Here is a 19,600-nt window from a genome sequence, read left to right as displayed (position 1 = left end):
GAAACGTAGGAGGCTCGATAACATGCGCCCTCAGCATCACTGCCGATCTATCAGTAGAGTGATTCAGTAGTCCAGAGTAACGTCTGCACCGCCAGTCTCACAGACGAGAGCAGTGCTCCGTGATTCCCTCTAAAGTGCCCCCTCACGGCAGCCGCTCTCGCGCCTCCCCGCCCCACGCGGCAGGCCCCAGCTCTCAAACTACCTTTCCCGGCGCGGGAGTCTACAGAGTCCCTGCCAAACTCGACAGTCATGAAATGACCGTTTTGGAGGTTTCCGTGCTTCCGCTTCTGTCCTCGGCACGCTTGCTTCCCACAGTCGAGCCGTAGTCGGTTTTCCCCTTGTTGCTGTATGCCTTGACAGTGACGATGGGAAACAGATTTTCGTTCACCAATTTTGGATTCTGCCCAGAGCTGCTGAGCCATTGACACGCGCCGGCTGCTGCAGGTTAAGTTACTTATTCTTGTCCACGGGTGCATCGAGCAGTGATATCGCTAGAATGGCCTGCATCGGAAAGCCAACACGCACATGCCGGATTCCCGGAGTCGCGTGAATGCATCGACATCAGCAACGGTCTCAACGATTGTAGCTGACAGGGAGTAACCCCAGAAAATACCAAGTTACCTCTGTCTCGGTAGGTGCACAAAGAACCCGAGAATCGCGGCCATACATCTCATTGAAATTCCCGCTGGAAATATCACAAAATGGCGAAGCGGCATTCTTTCCTGCCTTCTTACCTTGGTGCTCCGGACTCTCTCTCCTGTGGGGCCGATGCTCTTTTCCGGGAAGTATTCCAGAAATTGCTTCCCCGTTTCAACTGACCACAGCTTGCAGCAGGCGTCCGAGCCTCCTGTGACCAGCATCTTGCCATCGCGGCTGAATGTGCAGTCCCACACCCACCTGTGAGGGGAACGAAACGCACGCGGAACGCGGGAGTCGAATCTCGAGCTTACTCTTCGGGAAACGGCTCCGGATAGTTGTTTTCTGACCCCTCTGCCCTGAGGTCTCCTGCCAAGCAAATGGAACCAGGCATTTTCCCTCCACTGTGACTAGGCGAATGCAGTGTATCCCCGTGCATACGAACTACAGGAAACAGAGGAGAGCACAGTGAAGTAACTCCTTTGTCTCCTTTCCCTCCGCGAGCGCTTACCGATCATGTCCAATAAGCTCCCTTTCGCTCGTCCACTCGCCATTTCCCTCGCGTTTCCAAAGCACGCAGACGCCGTCGGCTCCAGTCGTTGCCATGCGCTGCACCCAACAAGTCTCGTTTCCATCATCTGATCCGTTCCAAGTTACTTTTCTTCGCTGACCTTGGCCTTCTCCGGCTGTCCGTGTCCCCTCATCTGTACCATCGTCGCGGCTCAGCGACGGGCTGGGCGCCGGACTGTCTCGCTCCCTTTTACCGGCTATCTCCGTTGGTCTCCCCTGCTCTTCACACTCGCGGGTCACCTCGGACGCTTCACTCCTTTGGCCTTCCGCACACGTCCTCGCCATCTGCCCCGATCCGCCGTCGTCGACTCGGACCAGCGTCTCGGCCCTCCCGCTCCCGTCTCTGCCGGGCCCCCAGACGTACCAACCGCCAATTTGAAGCACCTGTTTCCGCCAGTCTCCTGCGTGCTCGAGGTGCGGCCGCTGCCACCAGGCCTTCCGGCCTTGCTGTTGCCACCACGCGCGCCCTCCAGCCTCTTGCTGCCACCACGGCTTCGCGCCTCTGAACTCTTCCCACCACTGCCCGCCCCACCGGACCTGATCGGCCCAGGCTGCCGCGCGGTCCTTCTCGCCCCACACAGCCCCGTCCTGTTCATCCACCAGGTGCTGCCACCACACGCCTCCTCCACGCTTCCGCCACCAGTCATGCGCGAACTTTTGCTGCTGCCACCAAGCATGCGCATACTGTCTTTGCTTCCGCTTCGCGCCGAGTTCCTCCTGGGCCTCGCGCCTCCGGCGAGCTAGCCATTCCAGTGGCGGGGATTCACCCAACGGCGGAGATTCCAGAGACGGCTTCACGGCGTGGCGGACTGGGCTGTATCGACAGCTCAAAACTGCATAGACACACAAAGGCGACATGGACACAAAAATCGTGGGCCTACAAACAACCCACATGGCAGTCCGAAATGTGAAATCTGGCGCCGAACGCATGGCCAACCTACGCTCCACGGCACACCCTATCATGACGGCCGTCCTACCCAGCCGTCGCTAGCCGAGCGAGCTAGGCACGCAGAAGGCGCCGAAGGCACGCACGAGAGTCGTTTCACCGGTCTAAATGTCTTCCCACACTTCCGCGCTTGTGGAGGGACAAACGATCCGCTCACCGTAGTTTGGGCCATGAGGGAAAAAATAGGACTCAAAAGCCAGAGTCGCTGTTCCCGACGGGCAAGGCGCCAAAGAAAAGGTGCTTAACGAACCGCACTTGGTGACTGCAGCGATCTCAGAGCCCAGACCACTCCCTGTAACAATGTTCAACCCTTGCGGCCGTACAGGCCTTGCCAACTCCCTGTAGAACGGAAACGATCACGCAGCACAGGATCACTGTGTCGTCCACTCTCGCCACTGTCTTCGAACAAGGCGCTCCAGTCGGACAATGTGAGCGTTTCGTCGGCCTACCTGGGTCCCCTCTGAGTACCAGGGATGCGACTTCATCGCGAAGCAGCAAGCTAAAATCCGCGTTCTACATTTTGGGACAGACACTGCCTGCTCTCAGGCACGGCCCTCTCTGCATGTCTCCGATCCAGCGCTGCATCTCGCACCATCGAAATGACCGATGGTGTGCGCCGAATCACAGAATTCTGTATTTACATGTAAATCTAGGGGGAGCACAACCATTCCACCAGTAGGCATAGGTAGAAGACTGACATATGAGCAGGAAAGATGATATATCAAGTGTAAGATATAGTTTTTCCCTCCCACCGAAACGCCCGTCCGGCATTCCGCTGGCGCACCGCGGCCGCAGCAGCTCCTTGGTCCGTCAGGCTACCCAACTCACCACGTTGCGTTACTTCTCAGGTCCCAGGCCTTCAAACTCCCGTTCGCATCTGCGATGATGACGTGGAATGGGAGGTCCGGTCGCGACACGCTACAGACAGAGTTGATGGAGACACCCGGCTCGTTCTGCAACAGCATTTGATGCCGGGGCGCTCGAAGATCCCAGATCCGGCACGTGGCATCGTCGCCGGAGGAACAGATGAGGGAGGCGCCGCCGCTGGCACCAGCGCCGCTCTCGCTGCCGGGAGATGCCGCAGTGGTCTTGTCGCCACGAGTCTACGGTCAACAGGGAAGGGACAGAACGACCGAACGCGCACTGGACATACACCACGTGGTGCTGCAGGTTCCACAGCGTGTACGACTCTTCTGCACACCTGAATCTTTCTCAATGGCCCTGCGTCACCCACGAAAGCCAAGTCTGCACCAAACGGGCACAGTTGACTCCCCGAGCCAGTTAAGATAACTTGGTAGGTTCCTAGCACTTCCGCTCCAGCCCACGCCGTTTTAAACGGCGATGACGCTGGGGCACGGAGAAGGCAGGCCGTACGCTTGTTTGATCTCCCGGATTCTGCATGGACTGAGGCGCCGCTCGACGCCAAAGATGCAAAGACGCTCTGAAAGGTGCGGAACGATCTTCCTACCGGTATTCTCCAAACCACCGTGCGCACACCGTCCTTGCGCACCATCACGGTGCCGCAGGTCTTTTTTCGCCGACCGAGGCTTCGCGTCTGTAAAGACAATCCACCTTAAAAATCCTTGAGTACACCCACCTGGAGCGCCGTGCGCCTGGAGGGATCGGGAACAAATGCGAGGCTCCGGACGTTGCCCTCGTGGCCTGCAAAACAAAAACACGGACGCTAGAAACCTCCATTTTCCAGGCAGAAAAGCCGTCCTGCTGCAAACTCCTGCTGGGCGCAAACCCCTGCTGGTGAACCTGGGGGAGCCCTCGCGTGATGGGGTGACGCGGATCTCCCCTGCATCCCCTCCGGAGGGCAAATCGCCTTTTATGCACCAGATCTGGAAGTGTCCTGCGCACAACGGATCTCGAAAACTCGCAGCACGTGTAACCCGATTCTATGTGGAGCTGCCGGGTGTCTTGACGTGCATCCAGATAATCGAATACATCCAGAGGAAAAGGGACTGTTCGTGCACTGCTGGGGTGAGCGTTTTCCGGCGACCACGCGGTTACCTCGGGTGAGTCAGAGCATCGGCAAAAAAAGCGCGTGCGTGTGCGCAGCCAAACGAAAAGGCGAAACACGGCGAATAAGCATCTGTTTCTGCTTTGCTGCCCCGAGCCCCAGCGTGTGTGTGTGTAGTTACGTAGGTAGAGTGCGCTGCTTGAGGGGCCCCGTGGCCTCTCCAGAGAGCCGGACCCTGAACCGTGGACAGCTTTCCGGAGATCGCTGCTAGCCGAGACCGTGGCATACCTTGTAACGTCGCAATGGGGAGGACATCGTCCGAGCGTTCCGCCAGCGCGCCTACGTCAAACACCGTAATGGAAGGATTCCCGGCCGCCGCAACAAGGACGGCGTGGTTCTGCGAGGCCCAGCGCGCAGTTTCGCCTCCGGCCCAGGGCGCCTGCAGATTTGCCTGGCGGTTGGGAGAAGCGTAATCTCCAGGACCGGCCTCCAACAGGCCATCGGATCGACTTGAGCGTTTGCGGGCCGAGGGTGAGGAGGAAGGCAGCTGAGAAGTTGCCAAACTGTTGACCTGCTCATCTGGAAGCTTCAACGTCGCAATGCATGCAGACGACACTGCGTTCCAAACAAAGAGGCACGAGTCCAGGCCTCCCGCCACGAGGACCGGGAAGGGAAGAGCCATCTGTCTCGGGAAAAAACGAGGGCGGGCAAGTCATCTGACCACGAAGACGCACGCAGGAATCGCTGCGAAACGCGGGAGTCACAAGACGTACGCCATCTTTCGAGATCACACGCGAGTATGGGAGCCCAGAACGTTTCCGTACGCCGCAAGAGAGCCTCGCGCGGGTCGTCTGACTCCGCCGAAACAGCCCGTTGGAAAAATCAAGCGCACGCCAGTTCTCCACTGGTCACTTAAGACCCCTGCGCAAGACTGCAGCTTAGGGGAGGGCGTTCACGACCAGCAAAGCCCCAGGGAACACCACGCGGAAACCGAGTCAGGCAGCGTGAAAATCATGTCCCGCAGACAGGAGCACACAAAAAGACGGATTTTGGGATGCAGTGTGTAGGCATACAAATGCATAGGCACGGTGTGCAGCCTATTGGCGCACGCAGTCCACCACCCCCTCGACGCTATGCGTAGATGTACAGAGGGAGAATCCTCGAAGGTTCGTCGTCTTCCGGGGTAGGTCCAAGAAAGTCGAGAAAGAACAGGCGGCTGCTGGAAAACGTCTCAGAGGGAGTTCCGGGGCCCGACTACCAAGCGTCAGCTAGGCTTGTGCCTGCCGCGTACGGCGGAACATGCCCTCTCGGTCTTCAGACGCATTTGATCGTATCTCGCCAAGCCAGTTGGTGATGTGGTTGAGGAAAAAGAGAGGAAAGAAAACAGGCAGCGTCGTGGTGAATCTGGACAGCGAAGGGATCTGGCCTTGTTCCTCAGGCGAGTGGGTCCAGGGGACAGGTCTCGTGGCACAAGCAGCTGCAGGCGCAACCCTCGGTAACTGGCCTCGCCTATCCATCAGCGTAAAAAGACTTTAATTCCTCTTTTCCCAAAAAACTCGATCAAATGACTAGGTCAGAGCCGCTCCGGGGCTGCGCGCGCGTAGCGGCAGTCCACGCACACAGCGCCGATGCAAAATGCGTATCCCACCGAGAGCGTTAAAAACGGTGAAGCATAAACGCTCGCTTCCCACCGATAAAAGACGACTTTGTGTAACTGTTTAAGAACGCGAAGCCGTCCGAAGGTCGTCCCTCAATAATGTGCGTAAGCAGGAAAATTACAGGCGTTGCGAGACAGGCAGATCCCGGCCAGCAGTTCAAGGGGGGCGGGCATGTATTCCCCTGACACCAGCCGCCGGTTGCAAAACCGTCGATTGTTGGGGAAGGCAGTTCTCTGCTCCTGCAGTCTCTCTCGGGACGATGCTCCCCTTGATGCATTATACAGTGGAAAAACATCGATAAAGCAAAAGGAGGGGGCTGGGAAAAACCTGCTTTGTTCCTAGGAACAAGTAACGCAGTCTTGTCCAAAATGTGAAGCTGACAGTGTTCAACTGGACTTGCTGAGCAAGGATAATCGACTCTCGCCAGTCAACTCTTTTTACGATGCTGTAAACCCTTGAGTCGCCTGAACCCTGCAACGTGAACGCTACGAACAACTGAGCAGAAAAAGCCATCGGGGGCTACCACGGGCATCATCGCAAAAAGTGTCTATTCTAGAGTGAGATCCACGACCGCTAGTTCCGAGAAGTCGAGCAAAAGCCTCCCTCCGACGACACAAGAAGGTAACCGGCCATCGGTTTTTTGGTCCCTTCAGTCATATGGGGTTGTCGCAGTGTGTAATTGCACTACCAACCACTATCGAATGGTCAATGAGGCAGGCACAACTGCGAGCCTGGCAGAGGTGCTGGATGCCGCACCGTGATGTATGCCGCCACAAAGATAGTGTGTACCTTTGAAGACTCTCTGTCTATTTTCTACGCGAGCGTTGGCGATTCCTCTTGTCGATACGGTGCAAGTCAGGAGAGAAATACTCACGTCTGTCGTGTTCTCAACGTCGAAAGGCAACGCCGTTTCGAAGGTGCTCGTCGCGAGGATCGACGGGCAGGGAAAGACAGATTTCCATTAGTAAAACAGGACACGAGCAAGGCTCTGTAGCTTTCGCTAGATGGCTCCTGTACAATGTATCCATTGAAGGAAAACACGCCAGCTGAATCGTGTCCCCTCACTTCTCTCCCACGGACAGGAGAGCCTCGTGGCCTGCTTCACTCCGGTGCAATCCAGCTTCAAAGAGGGCTACCGACAATTTGAGCCGCATGTCTCGAAGAAGAGTATCTGTTCCATAGCCGTGCCGCACGCCAAACGATTTTATTCTTGTGGATTCAGAACGCTCTCCCTCGTGTTCTTTCTTTATCGCCTCGGCGCGAGCGCGGCTAGCGCCTGTGTCTGACAGCAACCGCTTGGGGTCACTCTGAGCCACCACAGCCAGCCGTTCGGCTGCGCGCCTAATGCGTTGTACAATTTCTTGTTGTCGTCTAAGGCGCTCCCTGCGTCTTTCGTCTCGCTGATGATCTCGCCAGGCGTCTATTTCTCTCCGCCGTGCAATTCGACGTGCATTCCGCCGACAAGTTGCCGCATACTGGACAGCTTCGTCGTGCGCCTTCGCTTCCGCCGCTGCGCGTTCAATCTTGAGCACTTCTTCCTTGTGCCGTTGGTAGGTAAGCACCGTTTGTTTGACTTCCTCTCGCCGTTGCTGTTCCTTCGCTTCAAGACGGGACTGCGTCTCCTCAGCACGCGCGCGCGCCTCGTCCTCAACTTCCTTCCGAGCCCGTTCTTTCTCTTGGAATGCAGCTCGTTGCCGCCCTAGTCGCTCATGGAGTTCCGCACGTTTCTCTGCCTGTCGTCTTCTCTCGGCCTTCTTCGCCTTCGCTTGACCACACCTAAGGACAATGTTACTGCGACGTTTCTGTGCCTCAGCCAAAGCCGCGATGCGAGCTGACGAGAACGCCTTCCAGTGTCCCGTCCGTCTCTGGTGCAAAAGAGCGATCTGCCGCTGAATCTCTGTCACTTCCCGAAGATCGTGGGCGCTAGCGCTAGGGAACTCCAGCTGCAGCCGCTCGAGCAGAAGCGACCGCGATGCTCCAGGATATGAAAACTGTCCACAAATAAAGTTGACAGTGTCGGCCACCTCTTGTAGACGGCTTTCTGTGGGCTCGGGTAGACAGGCAGAACACTGGGATGCCGCTTGAAGTTCTATCCTATCAGAGGCTGGCACAGGCGGGAATTCCGACACTTCCTCATGCCGAGGGGAGACTTCTCTCTCAGCGATGTCATCAACTGGCGCGGCGCCGTCCACGGAGTCGCGGGCTTTCCTCCGAGACCCAGGAACTTCTGCTGGATACGGAGAACAAATTGACGTGGCGCTGGCGTCGGCAGACACATGCCATGCGCGCCGATTCTTGCCCTCCCCATTGGTGAGCCTTCTGGCGCAACGGAGGCCTTTTAAGGCGCAGAGCACGTCTTTCTTTCTTCCGGACAGAGCGGCCAATTCCTGTTTCATGCTCAGCTGGTCCCTCTGAAAGTCTTCTTCTAGACGCTGAAGCTTCTGCTGGTACTCCGTGCAGACTTTCGAAAGAAGCGACGCGGTGTGGTAGCAGGTGTTTGGAGACACCGCATAGCAAGTCTCCACGAAGTGGTCTTCTTCCTCTGTCAGCTCGCCCGGCTCCGGACAAGCAGACGCATCTTTCGCTTTCGAACTCCTTACACTGCACCGAGTATTGCCTCTAAGCATCGAAGTCCCTTTCGGCGACTCCACGCGTCGGAGACAAGCTCTGCTGCGTTGTGCCGCCCGCTGAGCACGGATGTACTCCCTCTCCAATTGCTGCTCTATTGCCACCACCATGAGGCCGTATTGCTCGAGAAGCTCTGTGAAGCCAAGGATTTGCAAGCGCAGCGATGGCGTTCTGAGATCAACCGAGGCAGCGAGCGTGCCGAGAGCTGGACTCTCTTGCAGGTGCGGATCGGATTCACTGCGAAAGGACCCCGAATGGAGCCTTGAGTCGAACAGACTCGTTTCACTTGAGCTACAGCAGGTGCTCCGCAGCGACAGATCCACTGGCTCATCGTTCTTCACTTGAGGGATTCCTTTTTTTCTGTCGCGAGGCGCTTGACCAGGCGGAAGTCGAGCGGCCTTGTTGTCCGTCACTTGATGCCCAGTCACTGACGATCCCAATGCGCTCCGCACGCCGCTCGTCGATTCCCCAGACACGTCGCGAGTGAACTGTGAGGCAATCCGCCTTCCGAGCCGCGCAAGGAGCACGGCATTCTCCAGCAACACCTCGGCGGACCATATCTCGGCATCGGCCGCTCCAGCTGAGCCGCCCGCGTCCTCGTCGACCTTTGCCGGAGTGCCGCAACGACAGGGCATTTGGCAATTGGGATCCCCTCGTCTGTCCGAGGGAGAAGCCGTAGGCCTCGCGGCTGTTTTAGCCTTTTCATATTCCGCCCGTACACTCGGCCGGCGTGAGATCCGACATTCTACGTCGTCCACAAGTTCCTGGCAGCGCCGTAGGGCAGCCTCAGCTTGCTGTCGCTGGATTTGCAGGCTTCCCGCGAACGAGATCCACTCGGCTTTCTGCTGGCCAAGAGTGGCGAAACTCTGGAAAGCCTTCACGGTGGTCTCTAAAGCATTCAGCTTTGTTTCACTGCGTTGATCCGCCGCACGGGCTTCGGCAACGGTGAAGGCGCGTCGCCTGGCGGGGATAGAGGAGCGCATCCTGGCTGCTTGGGAATCGCTGGCACGGAAGCGCCGTCAGGCCGCAGAGCATGCGAAAGGAAGTTCGTAGTTTGATCACGGAGAAACTTCCCCTCACGAAAGTATTCCACGTTGCTCCGAAACGTGGGGTCCCTCCAGATAGGGCCGTGCCAGACTTTGGAAGTAAGGGGCTGGTCGTGTCTCCACTTTCCCTCGGAAAGCCCACTGGAAAGAGTGTGCTGGAAAATCAGAAACCGCCGTTTGCACCGATCCACGAGCCAGATATTTCAACGTATCTAAATACATAGTCAAGAGACGCTTGCCCGCTTTGGCATGCTCTGTTACCGCGCACGCGGTTTCATGCCAGCACACTTTAGATTCAGTTCCCTTTCAAGTCTCGACCACGCCTTTGTCAGAACTGCGACAGCCTATAACTGTGGGGCTAAGCAGTCCCACAGAACTGTGAAAAAAATCGCCACGTTTCGGCGACTTGCTTTAGACACACAGACACTTCTTGTCACACCAGGAACGTCGCTACTGCGAGTCTCCTTCAAACTCGCAGAGAGAACCTTTCGCACCTCGCCGGTGTGGCCACAAGCCCAAAAACTTTAGCACGTGTTTTCTTACCCCCAAACTCGGCAATTTCTCTCCTCAGTGACACGGATGGGGGCGTTGGTACTGAAGAAAGGCAGCTTTTGCGCAGTCATTGCATCTCTGTACGGTGTTCCTAGTTCACAACCGTAACGGACCATTCATTCGGCTAAACACTTTAGCTTTCCTGAGCTAGTTTTTTGAGATTCAGGTGTCTGGAGGAAGAGCTTCACCGCCCCTTTTGCGGGAGTTCTGATGCATGCTGCGTTCCTCAGTGCTGCTGTCCACGCGACTTCGGTTGATGGGTCATCAAGCGCAGTGGAGCGACGAAAAAGTGGCAAGCAGTAAAACTTGCTGGTGTGTCGATGAAGACAGGGCCATGACGGTCGTACGCGCACCTCCGATTTTGTCTACAGTAGTTCCTGCATTTGAAAATTAGTTGTGCTGCTAACTAGCTTGCTCCAGGGTACCACACTCGCGACCTCGCTGAACTGGACAGCCTCCAACAACGTATGCATACCCGTGCTGCCTTGATTCATGACAATACACTGAAATTCAAATTCTTCCGTCCCTCAGAACTGGGCGTATGTGCAGATCTCGTGTTTTTATGCCTTGCATCCCCGCCACTTCCGGAGTGTCCCGAGTTTCGGCGCACATCTTCCAGTCAAAAACATGAAGCGAGTCTACCATACCGTAAATACCATGAAATTGGCAGAAGATAAACCATTGCCGTCTTAAGTAAGCGCTGCCTGTGTTGGTTCACTATTTGTGCACGAACTCGGGAAAAGCGCACACGCCTACGAATGAGGCATTGCTTTGCTAAGAAAGGGCTAAGTGCACACCGCAAAGCCCGCGCGCAGCATGGACTTCACAAAAATTTGTCGAGCAATACTTTCAGGATTCGATGACTTTGAACAAGAACAATCAGACAAACGTTTTGGAAACACCGGAACACGAGTAGCCCGCACATTCCGGTTTCTAAAGTGTGAAAATGGGAGGCGCCAGGCCACTCTACGAGGATGGTTTTGAGACACGTCCACGGACTACGCCCACAGTTTATTTTGAGCGCAAGCGCGACCAGGAATCCATCAGGTAGAGACTCTAGCATTTCCCCAGCAGGCGGTCGACGAGTCCCCACTGCCGAAAACTCTGCATTTCTGTCGGAATCGCCTCATCGTACAGTTTTTTACCAAAAAAAAGAAAGCAGAGTGCCTCAAATAACAGACGCCAGTCCCTTTTTACTATATATATATATATATGGATATGTATACAGTTATGCATACAATAACTTGTTTGTGTGAGTTCTAGACGCGCGTATACATTCGCATTTAGCTTAAACTATGCGAATGCATATGAACGAATCTAGAGATCTGTACAGGCATTTTCATATATGCCGACACGCTCACATTGCCTGTTGCTCAACATTCAACTGACTGATGGAGCGCCAGGTTATTTCCCGCGCGACCGGACCCATGCGGCATCACGAGAACTCCAGCGAACCTCGACGACCCTGGTAAAAGAGCTCTTAGAAAGATGCAGTCTTTTTCTTCTCTCATGCTACTTTCTGCGAACTCCGAGAGTTGCGGCGGTGGCCAGAGGCTCCGTACCAAATTCGTATCAGCATAGAGGAAGCGAACACAGCAAGAAAGAGAATCGACGCGATCGTCATCCAGTTCCGTGCAGCGGCATTTAACTCGGCGTCTCCAAGGAGCGGAAAGAGAGAAGCTCTACCGCCCATACTTTTGAAATTCCCAGTCTGCATTGTCCAGTGGGCAGACTTGCCGGGTCTTAAGCCATCTGGAGATGCAGTGGAAGTGGAACGCGTGATTGCACACGCCCCAGGCGACGGTGCACTCCTCGGAACTGGAGCCTCCCTGGCACAGAAAAAGACAGCACAGGGATGACCCAGCAGACGCCGCGCATGAGCTTCGACTCCAAACTGCACACTTCGTGGGCGTGTGTGTGCTCGGGAAATATCACGCGGGAAGCCGATACCTACTGTCGTACACGCCTGCGTACGAGGTAGCCACTGTCCAGTCGCGCGTGGCAACACGTTTCAACCCTGACGAAAAGCTCTGCGATGGTTGAGCCCTCTGCCTGTGAATGCGCCGGAGAGTGATACGTGTCTTTGCTGCAGTTGCACGGTCCAGACGAGACGGGAAACGAGAAACTTTCGCCCCCGACAGCCCCCGCGGTAGATCCGCCAGTCCCCCGCATATCCACTGGAAAGAGCGCGACGCACGATTTCTCCTATCTTTCCCGGCGTCGTTGTTTCTGCCACTGTTCTCCAGTTTCGTGTATATCAAGTTCTGAGTCGGAGAAGACACCTGAAGCGGGACAAGACCGCCCAAACTGGATCAAACACGATCTTCACGACCGGGCAAGCACACGGCCGCTTCAGTCCGCGTGGACCTTGTGAAGAACGGGGTATTTTCCGGTCTGAAACGCACCTGACTCGCCTGGCACTCGATACACAAGTCCATGATGTGGTTTCGGCAAATTGCACAGTTGTCGACGACGATGTCCCACGACCAGAGGGCGACTGCAGACCACTTTTTAACTTCAAATCTCCGGACAGGAACCTCGGAGGAGGTTTCGTCTTCGGCAGCTCCGCTACTGGAGGCCGGAGGGGCGGACGCGCCGACGTCCATGGGAGAAGTAGGGTCTTCTGCGCCCGACATGGTGACAACGCGCGTGTGTGTCGCGAAAACTCCTAAGAACCCAGGGTTCGCTCTACAGGGAAAAAGCAGAAAAGCTGTTCGACTAGAGAGAGCGTTAATACCACCCGAGGGGGGGGGAGGTTCAGTCGGTGTGACGGCAGATCTCGCAACGCAATCGCGGAAAAGACATTCGGAAGACTTGTGTGTGTTTTTGCTGGGCAGCCGAACACGCACTTTTAGTCAGGCGACACCTGAAGAAAAAAAGAAAATGGAACGCTGAAAACTGCGTCTTCTGACGACGATTTGCCCGAGGCAAAAATTTCGCCACTCGCGGCGCATGCACAGCGCGAATGAACGCCGGCTTTTTGCTAGACAAGGTCAAAACTCGAAAAGCCGGGAGACTCAGCGAGGACTCACCGCATCTCAGTCGTCCAAAGACGAACTTTCGCCTTTCTTGGCGGCTGAAAATCATGGACGTGTATGCTTTCCTAGAGAGCTCACCGTCCAGTCTTTCGACTCACTATTTTCCCTGCCACCGAACCGCGAGTCGACTATGCAAACAAACTGCACTTGCATGACTCTACACACGCGCAAAGATCAACCCTTGCAGTTCTGCGAGCGTTACCCAACGCCGTGAGGTGTACGTGTTCGCTGGACCATGGTGTGCTTGTCCTGCGAGGTACAAAACAAGGCGCCGTATTCTGACACGGGAGCAAAAGCTACGTGTCAGGACTCGCCGTAGAGTGCCTGCTGCCTTTGCGAACTCCTGGACGGGTTTCCTGGGCATATTCATTCGACTGCAGCCAAGCCTCGCAGAACACGCTGAACACTTCCCTCCGATTCCCTGTTCTTTTCCCCTCTGCCGCCGGTCCTCAAAATGACGCAGAGCTTTTCAGCCGACAGCATTGTTTTGCCTCGAGACTCAAACCAGGCTCTCGGCATTGCGCAGTTCGCCATAGACTTCTTGGGCGGAAAGTGAGCCTTCTTCGCTTCGCAGAAATTCCACATGTCCCGTAGCGAGAAACAAAGAAATCCACACTCCTCTTTGTGACTCCAGGGGAGGGCTGCCGCACCGTTTTCGCCTCCAAAGTTCCTCAAGACGCGATGCGTCGGTGTATAGGAGTGTGGAGACGCCTTTTTTGGAAAAGTACGGCGGCCAGATTTCCAGGCTGATAAGTGTACATCCAGCTGTCTCTCTCTGTGTGTGCATGCGTGTATGTCCGTACACTGGAGACACGTCGCTGTAGACACGCGTCCACCCGTACACTTTTTCCCAGTCCAAGTGTGTTGCTGCACGGGCTCGAGGAGCGTGGGTGTTCGAATTCCCAAAAGAGTCTGCCGCTTCGCTGCGCCGTTTCACACAGGTACGGGGATAATGTCGACGAGAACGTCTACGAGAAAGTTCGCCTGTTCCACACGGACAGCGTCCTTTGCGGCGTTTCCGCACTGGCGCTCAAAACGAATGCGCCGACCATTCTGAGGGAAGAGGCTCTCGATTACCCCTGTAAGCTCGACAAAACAGAAAGCGCACCGCATTCAGGGTTTGTGAAAGCTGTACGGATACGCGCAACCTTTGGCGCAGTTCGCGGATTTTCACCCTGTGCCTGTTCAATTTCCAGTCATCTGCGAAACAACACGCCCGTGACCTTGCACGACACTTTCGAGACGTCGGGAAACGTGCGCCGGCGTACGCGCATCTTGCTCTCTTTCCTGCGCTCGCACCCTGCCTCTCTCTCTCCACACTGGCGTCTGTAAACCTTCAGGGTGATCGGTGGATATACAGAAACCTATACATAGATATATATATATATAATAGAGAGACAGATATCTGTATGTATGTATATATATATATATATAGGACGACCTGTGTGCGGGTGTGAGTGTGGTGAAGAAGGAGGTTGCTGTCAAGACGACACGGCGCGTGAATGAGGAGCCGCGCATCCGCTCAGAAGCCGCGCTGTTGCGGCGTGTGCCCCGTGTGGTTCAGGCGCGTGAGTGTTCCGCAGCACATCCGTCGCTTCGTTCCCTCTGCCCATATGGGCGATTCCGCATGCGTGGACGGAAGAGTTTATGGGGGGAGCGAGGGGGTCCGAGGATGTGACTAGCGCTATGCATGAGCACAGATCGATGCAAGATGAGACATCCCTTGGCACAGCCGAGTGGTCGGCAGCGAAGAGAACGGTTTTCTTCCTTGAGACAGCGGCGAGCCCCAGAGGACATGCGTGGGCCCCTGCCGGGTGTCGCTACGTCACACGGTATCTAGCAGAGCCTCCGCGGGTCGGCCTGGCGCTTCGAGGCTCTGCAGCCTGTCTGCAGTTCGCCCGTTCACCCCCGACGGCTCAATTCGGCAGCAAAGACACGGCTAACGCACACATGTGTCGGCGTCCATATACTCCATCTACAGAAGATGTGTCTCGCTTGTATAGATGTCAAGGGTGTAGGTCTAGCTGGATGCATGCGTCGTTGCGCATGGTGATGCTGAGACGTAGCTACGTTTTAGCGCTGTTCGCCTGAGTTGCGTGTCCAAAGACGTTCACAAAACTCAGTCGGTATGTACACCTCTGGCCCTGCACGGAGCGGCTCCATTTCCGCTTGACCCAGTCACGATTTGCGAGCGAATCGAGACAGGCCTCGCCAGGGAACCGAAAGACGCTCCGCGCCTGGTTGCGGCGTCGGAAATGGACAGGATCCTCTCAGTTGCCCCCGCCTTCTGTGCCCGTGTGTCCTGTCGCAGCTGCGGCGCACGCGTCTTCGGCAGTCTGACACGGTCACAACCCGAAAAGGTCAGTTGCGCCGTTGATGAGCGAACGCAGGTACCGCACGGGTTCATGGAAACGGGGTGTCGTAACCAGCAAACAGCCCGTCTACACAATATACAATAAATATATATATATATATATATATTTGTTGGTGTAGGTGTATCGCGCGCAGATGTAGATGTGAAGAGAGCGGCGTGCGCATTGGGGTGTTCCGTCGTGTTGGGGGAGAGTGGAGGACAAGTTTGTTCGGCGGAATCCCCGTGTGAAAGCTGCACGCCGCGCAGCACTGAGGCGGTCGGTCTCAGGATTCGATCATCTGTGGGTCTCGAGGCTTTGAAAGAAAACGATCTCGTCTTTGTGTATGCGGCGCAATCCAGGTCGTCGCAGCGAACTGCGCAGCGGTGCGAGAGTGGGACAGCAACGGCACTGTCTTTGGCTTCAATCCAAAGTTGAAGGGACACCAAGCAGGAGAATTCGGACACAACGACTTCTACCCTGTCGTCATCGCCGCTGCCCAGGCTGGTGCCGAAAACGTCGACGGCCGGTAACCACCAAGCGCGCTTCAAAAGTCTATCTGCATATAATAACTGATCTGGTAGTCGTTATACATATACACATATACATGCGTACATATATATGTATATATATATGTATACGCGTTTGTGTACGGGAAGATAGAAGTAGCGCGCTCCACGCGGGTATCGCTGTCTCCCTGTCTGTACACTTGGGTGTGGATTCACGCATTTTCGGGAGCGTAGATATAGGCCCCACACGACCAACAAGGTCGTGCGCTTAGGTATATGGCCTCGGCAGTCCATCGCTTTGCACCTTGTCTCTTTCTCTTCTCTCCTCGTGACTTGTTGGCCGAGATCTTCGGCTCCTCTGTCGGGCCGTCGCATCTTCCTGTTCCGGAGACGCGGGGGGTCGGCGTTCCCGGGTGCGCCGCTTCGCCCGCCGCCTCCTCTTTGTTTTCTCTGTCCGCCGCAAACGCTGCGCGTGCAGGCGCCTGGGCCGCGCGTTGGCGGCGCCTGTTGTCGTGTCTCAGTCCGCTTTGCCTTCCCTTTTGTTTCCCGCGCAGAAAGGCTCTCCGGGCGATGCTGTGCCTGGACGAGATCCGCGGGCGTCTCGCGGAAGTCTTCAGCCTGAAATCGTTCAAAATTGACCACGTGGTCTACGGAGCGGTCGCCTCGGCTGCCGTCTACGGCGCCCTTCTGGGTACGGCCGAGGCGACACGCGGTGTGCAAAACAGCTCACGCAGGCATGCACACACGTTCCACCCAGACATATATATATATATATATATGTGTATAGGTAGAGAGATATATATGTGTGTGTATAAATATATATTTACGTAAGTATATATTCACGTTCGTGCAGTGCATGCAAGATTTGCGCGCGTGACCCGAGTCGCATGACTCATCGAACCCTCTACGCGTTAACCTCTCTCGCTGCGTGCATCTCTTCCCGTCGCGTTTTCGCGTTCTTTCTTTCTCCGTGCATCTACACGTGCAAATGTGCACACGCATGCATCGGACGAGGCGCCAACCCCTGCAAATATATTTGCACCTCTCCAGCGGTCTGGCGGGGACATGTGCATATGCATGCCCTCGTTCCCGCAGATGAAATGCGTTCCGATCTGTCGATGTCGCGACCTCGATGTCGAGGGCCCCCACCGGCTGTGTGCTCCGGGACCGAAACGCGTCTTTGTTTCGATTGAGGGACGTGTGCATGCGGGGTTGCTCAGGAGCGTCCGCCGAGCAAATTGAATCCGCCATCGGCTTGTCAGTCGCCCACTACATTCCCTGGAGAGCGATTCGAGCCGGCAAGCAGCTCAGCGACTCGAAGGGGAGCTCGGCGGCTCTCGCCGCAGAGGCTGCCGTCCTCAGCATGCGCCGAGGTATTATTTTTGAGCATCTCCGAGTGTGTGCGACCTCGCAAAACGCGTCTGCAGCCTTCAAAGATAGCGCTCAGACGCACCGCTGCATGCACACGCAGGCGTGCATGTGCCGAAACTGATTCGCGGATTGGTATACGTATCACAACAAGTGTTTTTGAAATAGCCTCCTGCTAGTGGCAACGGATTTTCCGGCTTCAAGGTTTGCTGCCGACCAAACTTCTCTACAACGGTGGCGAAGGCTCCCTAGACACAAGATCCAGGGAGAGAGAACCCGCGGGCCACGAGGAACGACCGAGACTCAAAAGGGCGTTTGACAGGGAAACGCTCGCAAATGTCTCTATGTCCCTTCCCCACAAGCCATGGTTTGCTGCAGACGTTCTGCTTGTGTCACTTAGCGATCAAGGGCTTTGTCGGACCGCGAGATATCTTCCGAAATCCAGAGGCTGTCTTCAGATGGGTAAGACAAGACCGTGGCGTCCCTCCACCTTGTGTCTATCCATACACGTGTATATTCACGTGCATATTTGTAGGTACCTGTGTATGCGGGTTTAGAGATATCCGTCCGCAGACCCGAATACAGATACTACGTGGGGCACATTCATACATTTAGGGTATGCGTATATCTTATTGCGCACAGCGACACACAGCGGCTCTTCAGTGTCGATATAAAGGCAGCTTGAGCGACGCGTAGATCGCCGCGTCGTCACGTTGACCCGTATTCATATATATATATATATATATATATATATATATATATATGATACGTATACGGATACATGTGCATTGTCATGTATATATATATATATATATATATATATGGGGCAGGATGTTGTGGCAACGTACATGTGCTTGCGTGTGTATTTTTTTAAATGTCACCTGCTGATCCATGTGTAGATCTCCGTGTGAGCTGTGCAGACGTTCAATGCTGGGCGTTTTGTGTCCACGTTCGTTTCTCGCTGCTCGGTTTCGTGCCGTTTGTCCTTCCCATAAGACGGTCGTAGATTCCGCCCGGTCGCCGTCATCTCTCTTTGCAGGATGTCGAGCTGAGGTCCCCCAGGTGCGTCTCTCGAGCGATCAAGGCTTGGGACATTCTCGCGATGCCGCTCGCGTGCGCGGTTTTCTTTTGTTTCCAGAATGTGAAAACGGACGGAGAGTCGCCCTTCGACCTCGTCCTCACGCACTCCGGAAAAGATTTCGCCGTTTCGCGCATGCATTTCAAGCTTGGGCTGTACGAACACCAGTCGGCAGGAGCCCTCGAGGTGAGCGGCATCTCGCTGCATGGTATAGAATCACAGCCGCGCGCGTCTGTGCGCCGCCAACTCAGCAACGGTCCCGGACGCCCAGACGCTACAGGGCAACGCTCGTGCGTATCTACCTCCTCAGATGTATTTAGCTTTATAGAATGATTTAGTTTATAAAAATCCGTGTCTGCGTTTTAGCATAACTACCGATATAATGGACACAGTGTCGCCGTGTATGAATGGAGGTACTGTTAAGCTACGAGGAACGCTTCCGAGGTGCGCGCGTCTTATTTTCGGAGCTGCACGACAAGTGTGTCTATGTACAAACACAGTTCTGTACAGGCAGTCTAGAGGCGCATGCGTTTTGTGCGTGGCCGTCGGTGTGTAAACGTTTCCAGGGTCTTATTCGGTTGCTGGTCGCGCATCCCGTGATCTCTCGCGAGCCGAACCGCATCCAGGCAATCTCTGTAACCGCGTACGAGCCTGCCTTCAGCATCATCGGAGACGTTGCCAAGCGAGACCCTCGGACTCGGCAGTCTGCCGACCACTCCATGGTGTGTACGTACACTGCAAGTAGAGTGGTGTATGCCGAATCGCAGGAGGCAGGCAAGGCGGGTTCTGACGTCACGACGTTCCTCTGGACAGACGAGGCACTAGAGTAACATCCATTTGCCGTTTAGGGGTTTACCGACACATCTGTAGGGATGTCCCTCTCTCTCTCTGTGCCCACCTCGGCCTGCACCTGGACCTATACATTTATATATACATTTATATATATATATATATATATATACATTTATATATATCTATATATATATATATATATATATACATTTATATATATATATATATATATACATTTATATATATCTATATATATATATATATATATATACATTTATATATATATATATATATATATATATATATATACATATATATATATATATATATATATATATATATATATATATATATACATATATATATATATATATATATATATATGTATATATATACATATATATATATATATATATATATAGATATATATATAGCTATATATATATATGATAGATATATACT

The 19,600-nt window shown here is 54.6% G+C and overlaps 4 protein-coding genes across 4 annotated transcripts; 1 reads left to right on the top strand and 3 right to left on the bottom strand.

The window, feature by feature from the left end:
- Window positions 1–450: 450 nt before the first annotated feature.
- Window positions 451–4,800, bottom strand: NCLIV_013440 (putative WD repeat-containing protein; the record flags this gene model as incomplete). The annotated part of the gene is made up of 7 exons (XM_003881535.1): window positions 451–501; window positions 735–897; window positions 1,148–2,039; window positions 2,310–2,491; window positions 2,981–3,255; window positions 3,750–3,814; window positions 4,407–4,800. The coding sequence occupies 7 exons, from the start codon at window positions 4,798–4,800 to the stop codon at window positions 451–453; spliced, it is 2,022 nt and encodes a 673-aa protein (XP_003881584.1).
- Window positions 4,801–6,837: 2,037 nt separating this feature from the next.
- On the bottom strand, window positions 6,838–9,387 carry NCLIV_013430 (conserved hypothetical protein; the record flags this gene model as incomplete). Its single annotated transcript, XM_003881534.1, has 1 exon — window positions 6,838–9,387. The coding sequence occupies one exon, from the start codon at window positions 9,385–9,387 to the stop codon at window positions 6,838–6,840; it is 2,550 nt and encodes an 849-aa protein (XP_003881583.1).
- A 2,297-nt stretch (window positions 9,388–11,684) lies between these two features.
- On the bottom strand, window positions 11,685–12,638 carry NCLIV_013420 (Anaphase-promoting complex subunit 11, related; the record flags this gene model as incomplete). The annotated part of the gene is made up of 2 exons (XM_003881533.1): window positions 11,685–11,831; window positions 12,408–12,638. 2 exons carry the CDS (start codon window positions 12,636–12,638, stop codon window positions 11,685–11,687), a joined length of 378 nt encoding a protein of 125 aa, XP_003881582.1.
- An 856-nt stretch (window positions 12,639–13,494) lies between these two features.
- Window positions 13,495–19,176, top strand: NCLIV_013410 (putative MmgE/PrpD family domain containing protein; the record flags this gene model as incomplete). Its single annotated transcript, XM_003881532.1, has 10 exons — window positions 13,495–13,592; window positions 13,982–14,121; window positions 14,605–14,608; window positions 15,352–15,400; window positions 15,754–15,920; window positions 16,455–16,591; window positions 17,121–17,273; window positions 17,669–17,730; window positions 18,407–18,532; window positions 18,913–19,176. The coding sequence occupies 10 exons, from the start codon at window positions 13,495–13,497 to the stop codon at window positions 19,174–19,176; spliced, it is 1,200 nt and encodes a 399-aa protein (XP_003881581.1).
- Window positions 19,177–19,600: the final 424 nt, after the last annotated feature.

Source organism: Neospora caninum, chromosome V (genome assembly GCF_000208865.1).
Source record: "Neospora caninum Liverpool complete genome, chromosome V".
Classification (NCBI taxonomy): domain Eukaryota; phylum Apicomplexa; class Conoidasida; order Eucoccidiorida; family Sarcocystidae; genus Neospora; species Neospora caninum.
Note: the sequence above shows the minus strand (reverse complement) of the source record. Positions and strands in the feature narration are given on the sequence as shown.